Source organism: Gorilla gorilla, chromosome 9 (genome assembly GCF_029281585.2).
Source record: "Gorilla gorilla gorilla isolate KB3781 chromosome 9, NHGRI_mGorGor1-v2.1_pri, whole genome shotgun sequence".
In the NCBI taxonomy this organism is placed as follows: Eukaryota; Metazoa; Chordata; class Mammalia; order Primates; family Hominidae; genus Gorilla; species Gorilla gorilla.
In genome coordinates, this window is record NC_073233.2 from 81687791 (window position 1) to 81710934 (window position 23144).

Here is a 23144-nt window from a genome sequence, read left to right on the forward strand (position 1 = left end):
TAACGGTACCTTTTCCAGGCCTGCCCATGGCCACCCATGGACAAATCAACATGTACTTCCTTCCCTCTGAGGCTCATAAAAACTTTGGGTCTGGGTGTAGTGGCTCATGCCTGTAATCCCAGCACTTTGGGAGGCTAAGGCAGGCAGATCACCTGAGGTCAGGAGTTTGAGACCAACCTGGCCGACATGGTGAGACCCCATCTGTACTAAAAATAAAAAAAAATTAGCCGAGCGTGGTGGTGGGCACCTGTAATCCCAGCTACTTAGGAGGTCGAGGCAGGAGAATCCCTTGAACCCAGGAGACAGAGGTTGCAGTGAGATCACACCATTGCACTCCAGCCTGGGTGAAAAGAGTGAGACTGTCTCAAAAAAAAGCAAACCAACCAACCTTGGGCTCAGCCAGAGCTGAGCAGACATCGGGACAACCGGCTGCAGAGAGGAGCTATCCACTCTAGAGCCTTCTCTGCTGAGAGCTGGGAAGACATTCAGACGACCTGCCTGCAGAGAGGAGCTGCCCACTCCAAGGTCCTCCTCTGAGCTATTCTGCCACTCAGTAAAGCTCTTCTTTGTCTTGCTCACCCTCCGCTTGTCTGCATACCCCATTTGTTCTGGTTGCAGGACAAGAACTTGGGACCCGTTTAATGGCAGGGCTAAAAGAGCTGCAACAGAAACAGGGCTGAGATGTGCCCCTTTTTCACCAGGTTGTGGGTGAAGAGAAGGAAATAAGAGCTGCAGCCCTTCAGGGAGCCCAGACCTGGGAGCTCCCTGAGCCAGGGCTGTGACTCCCTCCTTGGAGCTCTGTGGTTGCTGGCATCTCCAAGCTTCTGAGCGCCACGTGTTCCCCAGTGCCAGCTGTGAAAGCTGCTTGTGGTGCACCTGGTCCGGCCTCGCAGAGAGCCAGTGCCTGTGCCAGCACCTGGAGCTGCCCGCCCTGCTGCAGCAGCCGGCATGTCTGACTGTGCACATTGGCCAGACCCCATGCTCACTCACATACCCCTCACCAGCCTATGCCTGACTTGCCCTTGGCAGGCTTGGGACCCAGGCTGGTAGTGTGAGCGGAGGACAGCCTGCCAAGACAAGTGGGTGAAACAAGCCCAGTGGACCAGAGCAAAATTCGGGCAAAGATGCCACCAGCCACAGACTTTTCCGGCCAGAAAAATGACACTCCAAAAATCCCGTAACAATATGTGAGGCCAGCTGACTTTCCAAGGACTATACAGCTAGTAAAATGGAAGTGCTGATATTCAAACACAAATTTGTGTTTGGGTTTGGATATAAAACTTGTGCTCCTAACAGCCATAAGGACCCAATCCAAAGGCAGACTTTGATAATCAACATAAATATGTTTAGAAGGTTATGGCTAAAGGAAAGACTGGAAACAAAAACAATTTTTTTTTTTTCTTTTTTTGAGACGGAGTCTCCCTCTGTCGCCCTGGAGGGCAGTGGCACAATCTTGGCTCACTGCAACCTCCACCTCCTGGGTTCAAGTGATTCTCCTGCCTCAGTCTCCCGAGTACCTGGGATTACAGGCGCCCACCACTGTGCCTGGCTAATTTTTGTATTTTTACAAAATACAAAATACAGCCTGTTGGCCAGGCTGGTTTCAAACTCCTGACCTCAGGTGATCTGCTCGCCTCAGCCTCCCAAAGTGCTGGGATTACACATGTGAGCCACCTCGCCCGGCCAACAAAAACAATTTTTAAAAGAACTTGAGAAAACCTGGAGGCAATGATTATTGCCTTCAAATACGTGAAGGGTTTGACTTCTTGTATGAAAAACAAGAACTGAACTTACTTTGTATGATGTCAGAGTGGGGAACTAGGCACAAACCGTAGAAGTTACAGGGAGATGGGTTTGGGCTTTCTATGTGGGAGAACATTCAGATAGTTAGCAGTGTCTGAAAATGTTTCAGTTTTGACCAGGGAGGTATTTAAGTAGCAGATGGATCATTATAGACAGAGAGGCTAGTATTGGTTGCGTAGATGAGAAAGGTAATGGTGAGGCTGGATGTGGTGGCTCACACCTGTAATCCCAGCACTTTGGGAGGCCGAGGTGGGCGGATCACGAGGTCAGGAGTTGGAGACCAGCCTGGCCAACATAGTGAAATCACGTCTCTACTAAAAATACAAAAAATTATCCGGGTTTGGTGACGGGCACCTGTAATCCCAGCTACTCAGGAAGCTGAGGCCGGAGAATCGCTTGAACCTGAGAGGCGGAGGTTGTAGTGAGCTGAGATCGCGCCATTGCACTCCAGCCCTTGCAACAGTGCAAGACTCCGTCTCAAGAAAAAAAAAAAAAAAGAAAAGAAAGGAAGGTAGTGGTGGGCACTGAGAGTGGAAAGCCAGTGAGGAGAATTTGAAGCTTCTGATAAATGAACTTAGGCAGGGACTGGGCTTTTCCAGGATGCCTAAGATGAGAGTAAACTCCTTGTAAGCTTTGGAATGTAGAGCCTGGGCAACATGGCAAAACCCCATCTCTACAAAGAAAAAATTAGCCGAGTGTAGTGGCGCACATCTGTAGTCCCAGCTACTTGGGAGGGTGAGGCAGGAGAATGGCTTAAGTCTAGGGGGTCGAGGTTGCAGTGAGCCATGATGATGCCACTTTACCCCAGCCTGGGTGACAGAGTAAGACCTTGTCTCAAAAACAAAAGAATTGGAATATAGATCAAGGTGTTGTTCATCTTGGAATAAAATAAGAGCTGTCATGTAATAGCCGACTTGCTTTGCAACAGGAGTATAGGATATAGTATATAGTAGTAGAGAGAGCTCTGATTGTGGGGTCAGCTAGAACATGACTTATTAGTTGTGTGCATTAGGCATGTTAATTTGCTTTTCTGAGCTTTGATTTCCTCACTATAAAATGTGGTAGAAATATCTACTTCACAGGCGTGGAACATAGGCACTGGAGACTTGGAAGGGTGGGAAGGCAGGAGGGGGATGAGGGATGAGAAATTACTTAATGGGTACAATGTTCATCATTTGAGTAATGGTTACACTAAAAACCCAGATTTCACCAATAAGCAATGTATCCATTTAACAAAATGGCACTTGTACTCCCTAAATCTATATAAAAGAAAATACAAAGAACTATGCCTCACAGAATGGTTGTGAGGATTAAAGGAGATGGTGTTTGGCATATAGCAGGTGCTCAGTAAATGGTAGGATTTTTGAATGGCTATTATCATTAGCTGTGAACTTCATTAGTATAAATTGGTATCAGTTTTTTGAGAGGTAGTGTGGAAGAATAGAAGGGATGGACTTTGGATTCAGGCAGACCTGGGTTTGAATTTCTCTTACCAAACCTATAACTTTGGGCAATTTACATAAACTTTTTTTTCCTGTGTAAAATAGAGCCAGTTATCTCAATAATGCCCCATCAGAGAGGGTTGCTGTAACGATTAATTGAAATAATATGGGCCAGGCCTGGTGGCTCACTCCTGTAATCCCAGCATTTTGGGAGGCCAAGGCAGGAAGATTGCTTGAGGCCAGGAGTTCGAGACAGCATGGGCAATATGGTAAGATCCGGTCTCTTAAAAAAAAAAAATTAAAAAAAAAATAGTATGCGTAAAGTGCCTAGCAAATAGGACTCAATAAATGGTAGTAACAATGCTATTTTAAATAATATTTATTAATACACAAATATATTCTGTTACTTTCATGAAACAGCTCTCAGTTGCTTGCATCAAAGACCCCTGACCCACTGCTCTCACCACCCACCCCAGACTCTGATGTCTTAAGCTACTCACATGCTATAGATTTTGCCCTGTGACTTCAGTTTTTTGGTAGTTGTGCAGTCCTTGCTTGGTTCCTGGCTCATGGGAGTATTTTTATTACCCAGTGCAGCATCTGTGTCCTCATTCATTCATTCGCTGGCGTCACCATCCTCCTCTTCCACTTGCAGGGCCAGAGCTGCTCTTCATTTGCTGATGGGGAGGAGAGGGTAATTGTAGATACAGTCCCAAAATAGATTACTTTTGTCCAGATAAATAATGCCAAGCATTGCAGGGGAGAGGAAGCACATTTCCCAGAGCTGACAGGGAGAGTTCATACCATAATTTGAATGTCTTCCAGAAAGTTGTCAACTCTTTTTTCTTTTTCTTTTTTTTTTTTTTGAGATGGAGTTTCGCTCTTGTTGCCCAGGCTGGAGTGCAATGGCATGATCTCGGCTCACAGCAACCTCCGCCTCCCAGGTTCAAGCCATTCTCCTGCCTCAGCCTCCGGAGTAGCTGGGATTACAGGCATGCGCCACCACGCCCGGCTAATTTTGTATTTTTAGTAGAGACAGGGTTTCTCCATGTTGGTCAGGCTGGTCTCGAACTCCGGACCTCAGGTGATCCGCCCACCTCGGCCTCCCAAAGTGCTGGGATTACAGGCGTGAGCCACTGCGCCCGGCCGAAAGTTGTCAATTCTTAAGCCTGGCTTTTAGATAATTAAAACCTTGGTTATTGTAGAGACTCAGAAATCTGAACAATTAAAATGAGAAAGCAGTCTCATTTTGATCTTTTTTTCCCATCCAGTCCCTCTTCTATATGAAGTGACCCATTTAAAAATATATTCTGTTCACTCTCATTTCTATTGTTTGTCATGGTTAATAGATCCCGGCCCTGGAGAGACTTTAGAGTCATCTGATCTAACTTCAAAGTACATGGCTAGTGGTTGGGGGAGCTGGCCTGACCTCTCCTGGGGCCCCAGTTTCCTACTCTGTCTTTTATGCTGACCAATATTAGGTTAAGTGTATTGCACACATACTTTACAGTCTTTTAGTACCTGATTCAATTGTGCTTCTGGGATCATCTGCACATTTTGCTCTTCTGTCTATTCACATCCTTCCCAATCTTCATGGTTTTACATCCTCTGGGAGACTTTTCTTAAGTTTTATCTTTCCGCCTCCTAATTTCCTAAGCACTAACATCTTCATTTATGTGAGAAAAGGTGTAGAATAGTGGGGAAATTATGGATTTTGGTGTCAGAGAAACCCAAGACCCTATGCTAGCTTCAATAGTAGTTGTGTGACTTTGGGTAGGTTACTTAATCTGTTTCCTCAACTGTAAAGTAGTGATAATAATGCTTATCTTGTAAAGGTATTATGATTTAGACACATGGTAGGTGCTCAACAAAGTAGATGTCGGTGCTCAATATATGGTAGCAATGATTATCATTTATTCACTTCTTTCTAATCATTTATTCATCAGAACAAACCTTGATTGTCTACAATGTGCCTGAGAGGAAAGTGACATGACCCTTGCTCTGAGGATCTCTTGGTTTAGCATAGGGGTTCTTGGGTGATGATAAGAGTTTTGGTGAATCTCCTGAAGTAGTAGGCAAACTCTTTATATATCCTTGCTTATATGCATTTGTCTAGGAAGAAGGTTCATGACTGAGCAGATCCTCAGCAACGTCCGTAACTCTGCAAAAGCTAAGGATTTCTCTTAGCCATCTCCCCCTGGATTTCCTGCCAGGTGTGCTTGTTGTTTGCACCACCTATTTTGACTTCATACAATGCCTGCAATATTGCTTAGCTGTTTAATACAAATGTATGTCTGTGTCTCCAGCCATCCAAATGCCTGAAGGACAGAGATTGTGCATACATTTTTTGATAGCTTTATTGAAATATAGTTCACATAACCTACAATTCACCTATTTAAAGTGTGGAATTCAGTAGCTTTTATTATATTCACAGAATTGTACAACCATTACTACAATCAGTTTGAGAACATCATCCCAAAAAAAAACTCCACATCCCTTAGCAGTCATCCACATCTCCCCAGCCCTTCCAGCCCCAGGCAGCCACTAATTGACTTCCTTTCTCCATAGATTTCGCTATTCTGGATATTTCACAGAAATAGAATCATGTAATATTTGGTCCTTTGTGACTGGTTTCTTTTATTTAGTATAATGTTTTCAAGATTCATCCCTGTAGTTACATTTTGTTTTTATATTCTCTTTAACATTCAGCATAGCAGTTGGCATATAAGCTTTTTTTTTTTCTTTTTTTTTAACTTGAGACAGGGTCTCATTCTGTCACCCCAGGCCAGAGTGCAATGGCACAGTCACAGCTCATTGCAGCCTCAGCCCTCTGGGTCCAAGTGATCCTCCTACCTCAGCCTCCTGAGTAGCTGGGATCACAGGTGTGCACCACCACGCCTGGCTAATTTTTTGTTTTGTAGAGAAAGGGTCTTCCTATGTTGGCCAGGCTGGTCTCAAAATCCTAGGCTCAAGTGATCTTCCTACTTTGGCTTCCCAAAATGCTTGGATTGTAGGCATTAGCCATTATAAGCCAGTGGCTTATAATAGACTTTTTAAAAATTAGCTTTATTTTAGAATAGTTTTAGATTTACAGAAAACTTGCAAAGACAGTACACAGAGTTCCCGTATATCCCAAGTTCCCCTATTACTATTATCTTTACATTAGTGTGATTTATTTATTTATTTTTTGAGACAGAGTCTTGCTCTGTTGCCCAGACTGGAGTGCAATGGTATGATCTCTGCTCACTGCAACCTCTGCCTCCCGGGTTCAAGCGATTCTCCTGCCTCAGCCTCCTCACAAGTAGCTGGGATTACAGGCACGCACCACCACCCCTGGCTAATTTTTGTATTTTTGGGAGAGACGGGGCTTCACCATGTTGGCCAGGCTGGTCTTGAACTCCTGGCCTCAAGTGATCTGCCTGCCTCAGCCTCCTCAAGTATTGGGATTACAGGCGTGAGCCCCCACACCCAGCCTAGTGTGATTTTTTTTTTTTATAATTAATGAGCCAATATTGGTATATTAGCTAATGTCCATACTTTATTCAGATTTCCTTACTTTTTCTCTAGTGTCCTTTTTCTGTTGCAGATCCCATTCAGGATATTATATTTTATTTAATCGTCGTCTTTTCCGTAGGCTCCTCTTGACTGATAGTTTCTCAGATTTTCCTTGTTTTTGCATACTAGACTTTTCATACATCCATGTTGAAAGAATTAAAATTGTTATCCATAGTGGGCAGGATTTTCTCTTTATGTTATGGGACCTTAAGAACAGACTTTTTTTTTGTTTCTTTCCCGTAAAACAAACAAACAAACAAAAGAACAGACGTTTGTTTGGAAGACTGAGGCAAGGGAATTGCTTGAGTCCAGGAGATCGAGGCTGCAGTTGCTATCATTATATTTGTTTTTTTGTTCTTACCTCCATTGTGAAGTATCATTATCACTGTCATTTTTAAATTTTATTTTTATATTTTAATTTTTTTTTTGAGACAGAGCCTTGCTCTGTTGCCCAGGTTAGACTGCAGTGGCGAGATCTCGGCTCACTGCAACGGCGAGATCTCGGCTCACTGCAACCTCCGCCTCCTGGGTTCAAGGGATTCTCCTGCCTCAGCCTCCTGAGTAGCTGGGATTACAGATGCCCGCCACCATGCCTGGTTAATTTTTGTGTTTTTAGTAGAGACGTGGTTTCACAATCTTGGCCGGGCTGGTCTTGAACTCCTGACCTCGTGATCCACCCACCTTGGCCTCCCAAAGTGCTGGGATTATAGGCGTGAGCCACCGCATCCAGCCTATCACTGTTATTGAGAGAGACAGTGTACTATAATAGAGGCATAGCTTTTGTAGTAAGTCAGTCCTCTTTTTTTTTTGAGACGGAATCTTATTCTATGGCCCAGGCTGGAGTGCAGTGGCGCAATCTCTGCTCACTGCAACCTCCGCCTCCTGGGTTCAAGTGATTCTTCTGTCTCAGACTCCTGAGTAGCTGGGAGTACAGGCATGCACCACCATGCCCGGCTAATTTTTGTAATTTTAGTAGAGACAATACCATGTTGGTCAGGTTGGTCTTGAACTCCTGACCTCGTGATCCGCCCGCCTCAGCCTCCCAAAGTGCTGGGATTACAGGCATTAGCCACTGCACCTGGCCATTAAGTCAGTCCTCTTAGCAGCTTATTAGGTATAATTTTTTGGAATATAACCTCTCTGGGTCTCAGTTGCTTTACTTACGAAATTGTCTTGCAGTTTTTTCAGAATTAAAGAAGATTTAATAAAGCCCCTCTCATGATGCTGTGCATGGCAGATGCATAGTAATTATTGATTGATATTAGAAAAAAATAGATTAAGTTGGAAATGGTAAACAGTGAAAAAGCAGTGTGGGAGGGGGACTTCTGTTTTTTGAGCATTTACTGTAGTGGGTGGAATGAGAATGATGACCTTGGTTTGTTTGCATGCTTGGTGTTAATTGTAGGGTAGCTTCTTTGTTAGATAAGAGCCTTTTTGTCCTTTTTTGGTTTGTGTACTGTGGGTTTCTTGCCTCTCTGAGAAGACATACGTGGAGGTCTATAAATGCTTAAGATTGTCCTAACATGGCTGTTTTGCTGTAGGTGCTGTGCCTGAGGAACAATACCATTTTTAAGCAAGCCTTTTCTCTCTTAAGGTAAGGATATTAAAAACAATAATTAAATATAGGTAACATTTGCCTTTGGCTTCATAGTTCACACAGCATTTTTTCATCATATTTACTTGCATGTCTATAAGCACATCATGCATCTCCCCTGCCACCTTGCTCCTTCCCCATTCTCAGTTAATAGCATCTCCATTCATCTAGTTGCTGAGGCCAAAATACTTGCAGTTAATCTTTGATGCTGTTCTTTTTTTTTTTTTCTTTTTGAGATGGAGTTTCACTCTGTCACCCAGGCTGGAGTGCAGTGGCATGATCTTGGCTCACTGCAACCTCTGCCTCCCAGGTTCAAATGATTCTCCCACCTCAGCCTCCCAAGTAGCTGGGATTACATCACCTGCCATCATGCCCAGCTAATTTTTGTATTTTTGTAGAGATGGGGTTTCACCATGTTGGCCAGGCTGGTCTTGAACTCCAGATCTCAGGTGATCTGCCTGCCTCGGCCTCCCAAATTGCTGGGATTACAGGTGTGGGCCCCCGCGTCCGGCTAGATGCTGTTAATTCTTCAGCAAAACTTGTTGGCTTTACTTTTGAAATATAAACAGAACCTTTTTTTTTTTTTTAATTGAGACAGAGTCTACCTCTGTTGCCCAGGCTGGAGTGCAGTGGCATAATCACAGCTCACTGTAGCCTTGACCTCCCAGGCTCAAGTGGTTCTTCTGCCTCAGCCTCCCAAGTAGCTGGGACTACAGGCATGGACTAGCATGCCCCATTTGTTTTTGTATTTTTTGTGGAGACAGGGTTTTGCCATGTTGCCCAGGCTGGTCTTGAACTCCTGGGCTCAAGTGATCTGCCCAAAGTGCGGGGATTACAGGCATGAGCCACTGTGCCAGACCTAGAACCATTTCTTTCTCCAGTTTTTGCCTCATGCTTTCTGTTATGCTAAACCACTAGGGGCCAGCTCCTTATTTTCTCATTGCCTTTACTACCATCACTTTGCCTCCCAACTGGTCTCCCTAGTTTACCTTTGTCTTCTATTCTTCACAGTAAAGCAGAGTGATTTTTTTTTTTTTAAAGAGACCTAACATTATGAACATAAGAATGATTCTTTTAAAGCCAAGTTAGCTCACATCACTCCTTTGCTCCAAATTCTCCAGTGGTATCCTATCTTACTCAAACTAAAACCTGCAATCTTTACCATGGCCTATAGGACCTTCCATAATCTGTATCCTCATTTTATACTACTTACTCAGCATTAGCTGTGCTGTGGTTTGCTATTCCTTGATAATCTAAGCACCTTCCCACCCCAGGATCTGTGCATATTCTTTCCTCAGATATCCATATGGTTTGTCCTGTACTTTTTTCAGGTTTCTGTCCAAATGTCATCCCATCCAAGAGGCCTTCCCTGACTACTCTATGTAAAATATACACCCCTCCATCAATCTCTGTTCCTTTATACTTTGCTTTTTCTTTATAGCAGATGTCACCATCTGACTCATTTTTTATATATAAAAATGTTTAACTGTCTTTCCTTGCCCCTTAAAAATAAGCATCATGGGGATACTGCCCTATTCCTAGGCCTATGATGGTATCTGACACATAGTAGGCATTTAATAAATATTTGTTAAATGAATGAATTGATCTTCATAGTGACCTGGTAAAACAGATGATATTATCTCAATTTTATATAAATAACTGGGGTCCAGAGAGTTTAATCTGTTGTTTTAATATGATGGAGCTAATTTGGGTTGGAATTAGGATTCAAATCCAAGTTGTCTTTTTTTTTTAAACTGTTCTGTGTATAGAATGCTCTCCATTGTTTTTCTTTTTTCTTCATTTTTTTGAGACAGAATCTCTTTCACCCAGGCTGGAGTGCAGTGGCACTATCTCAGTTCACTGCAACCTCTACCATCCAGGTTCAAGCAATCCTCCTGCCTCAGCCTCCTGAGTAGCTGGGGTTACAGGCGCCCACCACCATGTCTGGCTAATTTTTCTATTTTTAGTAGAGATGGGGTTGCACCATGTTGACCTGGCTAGGTTTGAACTCCTGACCTCAAGTGATCCATGCTCCTCAGCCTCCCAAAGTGCTGGTATTACAGGCATGAGCCACTGTGCCCAGGCTCCCCATTGTTTTTCTCTAAGTGTGATGAAATACATTTGGTGGTTTATTTCTCTGTTCAGCAGCAAATATGCACCAAGTGTCTTTTGTGTGACAGCCACAGGATATAAAATAATGTATCGTATATCTTCCCGAACTACTCGGCACTCATGATCCTGGATGATTTCTTGAGTCCTTAACATTTATTGAGGGCTTTCTCCCTTTATTTCCCTTCCATCTTCTTATTTTTTTTCTTGATCCCAAATGTGATAGTATCCCCTTCCATCTTAATCTATTATCCCATCTTAATCAGTCAACTACTATTTGATAAGCACCTCCTATGGCACCATACTAGCTATTTTTCGTTATCTCTAATCTTCACAAAAAACACTACAAGACAAATATAAATATCATTTTGCAAAAGAGGAAACTGACTCAGAGTTTAAGATACATTTTCAGTCCCATGAGATTGTAGTATTATTATCTTTTTTTTTTTTGAGATGGAGTTTTGCTCTTGTCGCCCAGGCTGGAGTGCAGTGGCACGATCTTGGCTTACTGCAACCTCCGCCTCCCGAGTTCAGGTGATTCTCCTGCCTCAGCCTCCCGATTAGCTGGGATTACAGGTGCCCACCACCAAACCCGGGTAATTTTTTGTATTTTTAGTAGAGACGGGGTTTCGCCATATTGGGCAGGCTAGTCTCGAACTCTTGACCTCAGGTCATCTGCCCGCCTCGGCCTCCCAAAGTGCTGGGATTACAGGCGTGAGCCGCTGCGCCCGGCCACTTCTTCGTTTTTTAAAACTCACCTCAAAATAGTTTCACCTCCCTAGTAGAAGTGACCATACTTTCCTTTGTGTCCTATTTAATTTTGTACGTTTCTGTTCTGGATCAATACTATATTGTGGCTCACATTCGTTTACCAGCACCTTTCCCAACTAGACCATGGATAGAGACATCTTACTTATATTTGCATTCTCAGGATGTGGCACTTTGGCACACATCAGGTGCTTATTAAAGTTTGTGGAAGGAAGAAAGGAAAGAAGGAGTAAGGAAACAGCATTGATGCATCTTTAGTGATAGAATATAAATTTTGCAAACTATGCAAATAAAATATGGGTTTCTAATTGTATTGAACATACTTTCTCCCTCCTTTTAGGTTTAGAACTTCAGGAGAGAAGCCCATCTATTCTGTAGGTAAGCAGTTTTTACCTGATGTAGTTGGCCTGCTTTAAGTGACCCTTTAGCACTCTATAATAATTTTGCCTAGAAGGAAGCCTACCATATCTTTGAGAACAGTGGCCTGAACTAAACCCCACCCCTCCATGTGAGCATGGAATAGAACCATGGGTGAGAACATAAAGTAGTGGCTAAGAGCAAGGGCTCTACAGTAAGTTTGGATTCCAACTGTACTACATATTTATTTGATCTTTGGCTATTTCTCTGTAGCTTGGTTTCCTCACCTTAAAAAATGAGCAGGCTGTGAGGCCGGGTGCGGTGGCTCACGCCTGTAATCCCAGCACTTTGGGAGGCCGAGGCGGGCGGATCACCTGAGGTCAGGAGTTTGAGACCAGCCTGGCCAACATGGTGAAACCCTGTCTCTACTAAAAATACAAAAAATTAGCTGGGCGTGGTGGCAGGCGCCTGTAATCCCAGCTACTCGGGAGGCTGAAGCAGGAGAATCGCTTGAGCTCGGGAGGCGGAGGTTGCAGTGAGCTGAGATTACGCCATTGCACTCCAGCCTGGGGGACAAGAGCGAGACTTCATCTCAAAAAAAAAAAAAATAATGAGAAGGCTGTGCAGCATGGTGAGACCCTGTCTCTACAAAAATTTTTTTAAAAATTAACTGGGTGTGGTGGCACAGGCTTGTGATCCTACCTACTCCAGAGGCCAAGGCAGGAGGATCTCTTGAGCCCAGGTTACAGTGAGCTATGACCGTGCCACTGCACTGCAGCCTGGGTGACAGAGCAAGATCCTGTCTCTTAAATTAAAAAAATTTAAAAAAAAGAGGAAAATTATAATACAAACTGTAGTGTACCATTTGAAGATTCAGTGAGACAAAAGATATAAAGTGCTTGGCCAGGTGCGGTGGCTCACGCCTGTAATCCCAGCACTTTGGGAGGCCTAGGAGGGCGGATCATGAGGTCAGATCAAGACAATCCTGGCTAACACAGTGACACCCCATCTCTACTAAAAATACAACAAATTAGCCGGGCGTGGTGGCACATGCCTGTAGTCCCAGCTACTCGGGAGGCTGAGGCAGGAGAATTGTTTGAACCCCAGAGGCAGAGGTTGCAGTAAACCGAGATCATACCACTGCACTCCAGCCTGGGCGACAGAGCGAGACTCCGTCTCAAAAAAAAAAAAAAAAAAAAAGATAAAATGCTCAAAAAGTAGCAGCTGTAATTATTATTATTATTAATACTGCTACTATTCCAGAACTGCCTTGTATGTCCATCATCAGGCTAGGGCTTTTCTCACACTGTTTAATCCAAAATGAATGTCCATTCAGTCTGATTAACTCAATGGATTTCCATCTCTGTTTCAACCCAATTACTTGCCATTTTTGCTTTGTCTATTATGTGAGAAATTTCAATGGAGTTGTTGGATTTTAATGACGTTTGTCATGTGTCTAACAAGTATCAGAGATAAGGGAATGGAAGTAAGGAAGGGAACTAACATTTTTTACTCAGTGCCTACTGTGTGCAAGGAAGTGTGGAAGAGGCTTTACATACGTTAATTATTTTAGAAGATGGCGGCAATGTGTAGGGAATCACCATTTCTACTGGGCCCAAAGCCTAACATCTCAAAATAATGGGCTTGTTTTTATTTATACATTCTCTTGACAAACATGTATCTTACTAGACTGTGTGTTAGATGCTGGTGATACAAAATTAAGAGGATATAGTCCTTGCTATTTAGTAGTTTTAGAAGCTTATTTTTTCCCTAGGAATAACACAATGAACATTTCTTTACCCACTATTTAGATTCAACTTTTGTTAACATTTTGTCATGTTAGCTTTTTAAAAATCAGACATCATGATACTTACGCTTGAATACTTTAGCTTGGGTTTTTAGAAATAAGAATATTTTCGGGCAGGCGCAGTGGCTCATGCCTGTAATCCCAGTACTTTGGGAGGCCGAGACGGGCGGATCACCTTAGGTCAGGAGTTCAAGACCAGCCTGACCAACATGGAGAAACCCCATCTCTACTAAAAATACAAAATTAGCTGGGCGTGGTGGAGCATGCCTGTAATCCCAGCTACTCGGGAGGCTGAGGCAGGAGAACCACTTGAACTTGGGAGGCAGAGGTTGCAGTGAGCCGAGATCGTGCCATTGCACTCCAGCCTGGGCAACAAGAGCGAAACTCTGACTCAAAAAAGGAAAAAGAAATAAGGATGTTTTCTTTCTTTTTTTTTTTTTTTAATTGTAATTTAAGTTCTGGGTTACATGTGCAGAACGTGCAGTTTTGTTACATGGGTATACACGTGCCCTGGTGGTTTACTGCACCCATCAACCCATCACCTACATTAGGTATTTCTCCTAATGTTATCTCTCCACTAGCCCCCCACCCGCCGACAGGCCCTGGTATGTGATGTTCCCCTCCCTGTGTCCATGTGTTCTCATTGTTCAACTCCCACTTATGAGTGAGAACATGCAGTGTTTGTTTTTCTGTGGTTTTTGTAATAGTGTGGAGTGCCTGCAAAGGATATATTAAGCAGCCCATTGGATACACTGATCTTGAGCTAAAAATTTAGGTCTGAGTTGAAACTATAAATATGAAAGTCATTATTTTGTCAGTTTTAATTGAAGCCATGGGAATGAATGTGATCACTTAAGGAGAAAAGGTGGAGAAGAGACCCAGGGATCATACCCTGAGGAATTTCAACCTTAAAAATCTGGGTAGAGGGAGAAAGGCTAATGAAGCTGAGAAAGAGAGACCATAGTGGAGAAAACCTGGATAGTATAGTATCATGGCAGGCAAGAGGAGAGCGTTTCAAGAAGGAAAGAGTGGCCAACCATGTTACAGTTTCAACTGTGCTACTGAGAGATCAGGAAAAACATGAACATGGTAGTATCCTTGGATTTTAGCAATCTAGAGGTCACTGGTGACCTTAGGGAGGGTAGTCTAGGTAGGTGGGGTGGATGGGTTGTGGAAATTAACCATGAGGTGACAAGTGAATGAAAGTCCAAGAGTTAGAAAAAAAATGACTGTAGACAATGCTTTAAAAAAGTTTGAGACTGAATGGGTCAATAAAATATTGGCAGGAACTGAAGAGAGATGTAGGGTGAAGGAAAGGTTTTTTAAAAAATTGTTTATCTCTTAATTATACTTTTTATTTTGAGAGATATAAAAAATATAGAAGAGTAAAAGAGTAATATGTCAAATAAACCCAGAATTGGCAACTATTAACATTTTGTCAGACTTTCATTGTCTTTTTTGTATTAAAACAAAAAGATCTATGTTCAAGTCGTCATTATTCTCTAGCCTTGGTCTTATCCCTTATCCTTCTCAACCATAGGCAAAGTTTATTTTGAACTGGTATATATTCTGAGGAAAGTCTTTTAAAAAAATTATTAGGTTGGTGCAAAAGTAAAAATAATGGCAAAAACTGCACTTTTGCACCAACCTAATACTATTAAAATTATCACCTGTTAAAAAATTGAAATGGATGCATATGGGAAGAATAAACTTAAACTGTACAGAAGGGTATATGATGAAAAGTGAAATTTTATTGCCCTTTCCCAGTCTTTTTTTTTGAGATGGAGTCTCACTCTGTTGCCCAGATGAGTGCAATGGCGAGATCTTGGCTCACTGCAAGCTCCACCACCCGGGTTCACACCATTCTCCTGCTTCAGCCTCCCAAGTAGCTGGGACTACAGGCACCCACCACAACGCCCCACTCATTTTTTGTATTTTTTAGTAGAGATGGGGTTTCACCGTGTTAGCCAGGATGGTCTAGATCTCCTGACCTCGTGATCCAACCGCCTCAGCCTCCCAAAGTGCTGGGATTACAGGTGTGAGCCACCACGCCCGGCCCTCTTTCCCAATCTTAACTCCCTCATGATATCCACTGATAGCAATTTCTTGTGTATCTTTCAGGAAGATTTCATGTATATATGAAGATTTATATTATGTGTGTGTATGACTGTATCTTAATGCTGGACATTTAGGTTGTTTTTAGTTTTTTGCTGTTTCAAAAAATGGTACACCAGCCATTTTCATATGTCTTTGTAAACTTGTTCCTGTACATTTGTAAGATAAATTCCTGGAATTGAAATCGCTGAGTCAATGCATTATGAATTGGAGATTTCGATAAGTATTGCCAGACTATCCACCAGAGAAGTTGTATTAATTTACATTTCTATTTTCCGGCCCAAACTGGGTTTTATAAAACATTTACTGTTAGCTGGAAGCACTGGCATGGACTTGTAGTCCCAGCTACATGGAAAGCTGAAGTCCCAGAACAGTCCTTTGAGCCCAGGAGTTTGAGGCTGTACCACACTTTGATTTTGCCTGTGAATAGATGCCATACTCTAGCCTGGGTGACAGAGCAAGATCCCATGTCTAAATATATATATATATATATATATATATATATATATTTATTTATTTATTATTGTTTTTGAGACTGAGGCACATTCTGTCACCCAGGCTGGAGTACAGTGGCACGATCTTGGCTCACTGCAACCTCCACCTCCTGGGTTCAAGATATTCCCCTGCCTCAGCCTCCCAAGTAGATGGGACTACAGGCGTGCGCCACCATGCCTGGCTAATTTTTGTATTTATTAATAGAGACAGGGTTTCACCACGTTGGCCAGGCTGGTCTCTAATTCCTGACCTCAGGTGATCCACGCACCTCGGTCTCCCATAGTGCTAAGATTACAGGTGTGAGCCACTGCACCTGGCTTAAAAAAATAATATTTTTTTGTTAGTGAAAATTATGTCTCATTTTAATTTGTGTGTCTTGAATTTGTCATCTTTTCATATGGTTATTTGCCATTTGTATTTGTTTCCTAATGAATTGCCTATTTATTTACTTATTTTTGAGACAGAGTCTCACTCTGTCACCCAGGCTAGAGTGTAGTGGCATGATCTTGGCTCACTGCAACCTCTGCCTCCTAGGTTCAAGTGGTTCTCCTGTCTCGGCCTCCTGAGTAGTTGGGACTACAGGAATGTGCCACCATGCCTGGCTAATTTTTTTGTATTTTTAGTAGAGACAGGGTTTCACCATGTTGGTCAGGCTGGTCTCTAACTCCTGACCTCAGGTGATTCACCCACCTCGGCCTCCCAAAGTGCTGGGATTACAGGCGTGAGCCACTGTGCCTGGCCCATTTATGTTTTTTGGTCAATTTTTCTATTGGATTGTTTACTTTTTCATTTTTGATTTGTAAGAACTTTTAATATAGTTCTTATATATTAAGGAAATTAGCATTTCTCTGTTACATATGCTTGTACTTTTTCTAGTCATTTATCCCTTGACTTTATGTTTGTGTTTTCTCCATTAAACAGAAACTTTAGATTTTTATATAGTTATGTTTATTAATCTTTGATTTCTAGATTTTGTTTCATGCTTAAAAAGGTCTTTTCTACCCTAAGATTATTTTTAAAAATCCATGGCTGGGCACAGTGGCTCACGCCTGTAATCCCAGCACTTTGGGAGGCCGAGGCGGGTGGATCACAAGGTCAGGAGATCAAGACCATCCTGGCTAGCACGGTGAAACCCCGTCTCTACTAAAAATACAAAAAATGAGTGGGACGTGGTGGCGGGTGCCTGTAGTCCCAGCTACTCCGGAGGCTGAGGCAGGAGAATGGCGTGAACCCGGGAGGCAGAGCTTGCAGTGAGCCGAGATCTTGCCACTGCACTCCAGCCTGAGCAACAGAGTGAGACTCTGTCTCAAAAAAAAAAAAAAAAAATCCTTCATGTTACCTTCTGATAAATATTTTTTCTTTTCAATATGTGGTCCAGACCAGGTGTAGTGGGTTACGCTTATAACCTCAGCACTTTGGGAGGTTGAGGGGAAGATCACCTGAGCCCAGGAGTTCAAGACCATCCTGGACAACATAGAGAGACTCCATCTCTACAAAAAAAAAATAATTAGCCTGGTGGGATAGCAAGTGCCTGTGGTCCCAGCTACTCAGAAGACGAATACTGAGGTGGGAGGATTGCATGAGTCAGACTGAAGTTGCAGTGAGCTATGATTGTGCCACTGTGCTCTAGCCTGGAAGATAGCACGAGATCATGTCTCAAAAAGAAAAAAAAAGAGTGAGGCCGGGCACGGTGGCTCACGCATGTAATCCCAGCACTTTGGGAGGCTGAGGCCAGTGGATCACCTGAGGTCAGGAGTTCGAGACCAGCCTGGCCAATATGGTGAAACCCCATCTCTACTAAAAATACAAAAATTAGCCAGGCATGGTGATGCATGCCTGTAATCCCAGCTACTGAGGAGACTGAGGCAGGAGAATTGCTTGAACCTGGGAGGCGGAGGTTGCAGTGAGCCGCGATTGTGCCATTGCACTCAAGCCTAGGCGACAAGAGTGAGACTGTCTCAAGAAAAAAAAAAGTGAGGCTTGGTGCGGTGGCTCATGCTTGTAATCTCGGCACTTTGGGAGGCCGAGGCAGGTGGATCACTTGAGGTCAGGAGTTCCAGACCAGCCTGGTCAACATGGTGAAACCCTGTCTCTACTAAAAATACAAAAATTAGCCAGGCGTGGTGGTCACATGCCCGTAATCCCAGCTACTCCGGCAGCTGAAGGAGAATCCCTTGAACCTGGGAGGCGGAGGTTGCAGTGAGCCGAGATGTCTTGCCACTGCATGTCAGCCAGGATGACAGAGCAAGACTTGGTCTCAAAAATAAATAAATAAATAAATAAAATAAAAAAGTGTTCCATCTGAAATTATAAGTGGAGCATGAATATAGTTTCTCCCCCTTAATGAATGAATGAAGTCAGTTGTTTCAACATTTATTAAAATATCCATGTTTTTGGCTGGGCGTCGTGGCTCATGTTTGTAATCTTAGCACTTTGGAAGTTCAAGGTAGGTGGATCACCTGAGGTCAAGAGTTCACGACCAGCCTGACCAACATGGTGAAACCCCATCTCTACTAAAAATAGAAAAATTAGCTGGGCATGGTGGTGCTCCTGTAATTCCAGCTACTCAGGAGGCTGAGGCAGGAGAATAGCTTGAACCTGGGAGGCGGAGGTTGCGGTGAGCCGAGACCACGCCATCGCACTCTAGCCTGGGCAACGAGAGCGAAACTCCATCTCAAAAAAAAAAAATCTGTGTTTTTCCTGGAGGTTTGAGAATGTAACCTTTATCATATTCTAAGTTCCTGTGTAGATCTGGGATTTTTAAGTTTTTTATTTGGAGTCAGGATCTCTCTTTGCTGCCCGGACTTTGATACCATCACAGCTCACCACAGTCTTGAGCTCCTAGGTTCAAGGGATCCTTCCACCTTGGCCTCCCAAAGTGCTGAGATTACATGTGTGAGCCACAATACCCAGCCTAAGTCTAGGACTATTTTTTGTTTTGTTTTTTTTTACTTAAAAAATTTTAAAAATAGAGACTAGGCCTCCTGCCTCGGCCTCCCAAAGTGCTGGGACCGCTCACTCTGTCACCCAGGCTGGAGTGTAGTGGCACCATCACAGCTTACTGCAGCCTCAACCTCCCAAGCTCAAGCCATCCTCTCACCTCAGACTCCTCAGTAGCTGGGACTAAAGGCCTGTGCCACCATGCTTGACTTTTATTTTATTTTTTTTATAGAGACAGGGTCTCCTTACGTTGCCCAGGCTGGTCTTGAAGTCCTGAGCTTAAGCAATCCTCCTGCCTTGGCCTCTCAAAATTCTGGCTTCACAGGCATGAGCCACTGGGCCTGGCTTGGAACTACTTTTTATTTTTTTATTTTATTTTATATTTATTTATTTATTTATTTATTTATTTGTTTGAGACGGAGTCTTGCTCTGTCGCCCAGGCTGGAGTGCAGTGGCGCGATCTCGGCTCACTGTAAGCTCCACCTCCCGGGTTCACGCCATTCTCCTGCCTCAGCCTCCCGAGTAGCTGGGACTACAGGCACCCACCACCATGCCCAGCTAATTTTTTGTATTTTTAGTAGAGACGGGGTTTCACCATGTTAGCCAGGATGGTCTCGATTTCCTGACCTCGTGATCCGCCCGCCTCGGCCTCCCAAAGTGCTGGGATACAGGCGTGAGCCACCGCACCCGGCCGGAACTACTTTTTAAACTTCATCTTGTTTCATTGATCTGTATATGTATTTCATGCCAGTATGAAACTCTTTTAAAGCTTTTTGGTTACTATAGTTTTTTAGTATATTTTAGTTTTTTATTTTTGAGATGGAGTTTTGCTCTTGTTGCCCAGGCTAGAGTGCAATGGCACGATCTTGGCCCACTGCAACCTCCACCTCCCAGGTTCAAGCGATTCTCCTGCCTCAGCCTCCTGAGTAGCTGGGATTACAGGCATGCGCCACCATGCCCAGCTAATTTTGTATTTTTAGTGGAGACGGGGTTTCTCCATGTTGGCCAAGCTAGTCTCGAACTCCCGACCTTAGGTGATCCGCCCGCCTTGGCCTCCTAAATTTTTGGGATTACAGGCATGAGCCACCGTGCCCAGCTGGTGGTATATTTTAGTATCTGGTAGCTACCTAATTCGGAGGTCATTTTTTGTTTATTTTGTTTATTTATTTATTTTTTTTGAGACGGGGTCTCACTCTGTCGCCCACACTGGAGTGCAGTGGTGCCATCTCAGCTCACCGCAACCTCTGGCTCCCAGGTTCAAGTGATTCTCCTGCCTCATCCTCCCAAGCAGCTGGGATTACAGGTGTGCACTACCATGCCTGGCTAATTGTTTTTGTATTTTTTTTAATAGAGACGGGGTTTCACCATGTTGGCCAGGCTGGTCTCTAACTCTTGACCTCAGGTGGTTCACCTGCTTGGGCCTCCCAAAGTGCTGGGTTTACAGGCATGAGCCACCATGCCCAGCCTGTTTATTTTGTTTTTGAAGTTGGCATCAAATAGGGCATGTTAAATTGCTATTGGAAAAGATCTAATAGGAATCATTTTGAAAAGATATGTGGGGATAGTGCATAATTTTTTAAACATTTTCCTATTTGGAGAAGTTTAAGTTGTTACCAAGATTTTGCAATGGAAACAACACTGTGATGAACATTCTTGGGCAATATTTGTGCCATTGTCTGATTACTTAGGATACATTTCTGAAAGTAGAACTATTGGGTCAAAGGAAATACACATTTTTAAAGCTGTTGATGTGTATTACTAAATTGATCTCCAGAAAGATTGCACCATTTTATACTTCTCTATTTGAGAATCCCTTTTTACATACTCATCAACATCGAGTATTATTTTTAATATTTGCTAATATTGTAGGTTAAAACGTGCTTTCCCTTGTGTTTGGAATTTTCATGTCTTTGATTACTAGTTGGTTGAACATATTTTTGTGCATTTACTTGCTATTTATTTATTCTTTCCTTTGCCCATGTTTCAACTGTGACTGGAGAATACTAGTCCCTAGAAGGTTCCAAGGCCCAGAATAACTCACTAATGTTGGCTCACCAGGATAATTTCCACTTGAAAGCACACAGTTTTGTTGGTATTTTTTATAGGTTCTTTCAGATATTTATTTTTTTTGTTGTTGTTGTTTTTGTTTTTGAGAGAGAGAGGGTCTTGCTTGTGGCCCAGGCTTGAGTACAATGGCATGATCATAGCTCCCTGCAGCCTCGAACTCCTGGGTTCAAGCAATCCTCCTGCCTCAGCCTCTGGAGTAGCTGGGATTACAGGTATGCGCTACCATGCCCAGCTAATTTTTTATTTTTTAAATTTTTTGTGAAGACAGGGTCTTGCTGTGTTGCCTAGGCTGGTCTTGATTTCCTGGCCTCAAGTAATCTTCCCACCTCAGCCATCCAAAGTGTTGGGATTACAGGTGTCAGTCACTGCACCCAGCCTGAGATATCTTTAAAGTCAGAAATTTCAGAATTGAATTACAATGATGTTCAGAAAGGAAGAGTAGGGAAAGTGCCCCATTCCTGCCTTCACCCATCCACTCCGTGTGTGGGCTCTGGGGACCATTCCAGCTGCTCTATCCAAGGAGGGGCTTGATTGTGGTGACCATCTTTTTCTTATTGATTTAAAAATAATAGACAGATAGAAGTAAATATATAAAACTAGATCTAAAGAGACAAGATGAAGGGAACTTAGAGTGCTCTCATTACAGCATGAATAAAAAGGTAGAAGCAGAGAAGCATGGTATATTCAGACCCAAGTAGTTCAGTGTAATTAGAACAACTGAAAGAAATTTGAAAAGAAATTTTGAAAAATGTGGGCAGCTGGCAGGGACAAATCATTGCAGATTGTTTTGGTAAAATATCTTAAGAACCATTTTTGTTTTGTTTTGTTTTTAAATATACACTTACTGAGCACATACTGTTTGCCAGGTGGTGGCATTGTTTCTGCCCTGGAGGGCCTTACAGTCTGTTGAGTGGAGAGAATAACCTGTAATTAGCTTCTTCGCTGGGGGCTACCCCAATTTTTTTCTTTCCCTACCTGCATAGCCCTGTTAAAAATGCTTATCCCATTTCTGAATGAGAAATAATTAGAACAAAGTTGTTTATCCCCATCCTGGATTGATGGGTTTAGTTCTCAGTTTAATGAACAAGAACATTGAAGGACAGTTGTCTCTGGCATATGTAAAGGAAAGGGGAATGCTGTGGGAAATGTCACTGCATGATTACATCTTATAATTGTGATAACTGAAAGATTTTTAAAGCCTCCATTTGAAACCCTGGGGTTTTGTGTCTTTCTTTAGTAAGGAGTTGCCTTTTCTCTCAGGAGGCTGCAATGTTAATGTGACAGCAGGAAACCCACTTATTGACACGACGCAGGGGAAAAGAATTCAGTTGAACTTATTGGAAATCAGAGGCTTTCAAACTTGTAAATTTTATAATTAAAACAACTGGCTAATTAAGCAGTTTAACCACTGGTAATTTTACCAAAACCTTTCATTTAAGGGGCAGAATGGTTCATTTAACAGTGGTTTGAACCAGCTTCTTAATTAAGCAGATGCTGTAATTATAGGAATTGCTCCAAACTGAATTTAAAAATGCCTCCTTGCCAAGGAATTCCAGTAGATAAGAGGCTGAGGCAAACATTTGCAGTACTTTCACCTACGATGTGTTATCATCGCAAATATCCTTTTTGGTTCTGCTTTTTGAAATTACAGATAGATGATTGAGTTTCTATGTACTAGTTAAAGATGGTGATTGACATATGAGTTTTCTTTTTTATTTACATAAAACGTTTTATTATATAATGGAGGCATGATAGGGCTATCACTATGAATTAAACTCTTGATGATCTTTGTATATTTAGGGCAGCAGAAGAGTTTCACAGAGATGGTAACATTTGAGCTGACTCTGGAGGCTGTGTAGAATTTCACTGTCCAAGAGGTGTAGTCACAGCAAGGCAAACAGCCGAGGAAGGCAGAGAGGCATGAAAACTCCGGCAAGAATGGCAAGTGTAGCTCTGTGGCTGGGGAGCAGGGTTTTAAAAATCTAGAGGAGTGGGAGAATGAGATGAAGTAGTTAGATCTAGTTTATAAAATCAAGATCCTTAAGTGCTTACCTAAGAATTTCAAACTTTGGGCAACAGAAAACCATCAAAA

General features: G+C 42.8%; 1 protein-coding gene across 1 annotated transcript in view; it reads left to right on the top strand.

Annotated features, from left to right (window-relative positions):
* MRPL48 (mitochondrial ribosomal protein L48) overlaps positions 1 to 23144 on the top strand; it is a 77318-nt gene that overhangs the window by 9167 nt on the left and 45007 nt on the right. The window contains exons 2-3 of the mRNA XM_004051787.5: positions 8342 to 8394; positions 11612 to 11649. Of these exons, the coding sequence (XP_004051835.2) occupies positions 8342 to 8394; positions 11612 to 11649 (91 nt within the window). The remainder of the gene's footprint in view (positions 1 to 8341; positions 8395 to 11611; positions 11650 to 23144) is intronic.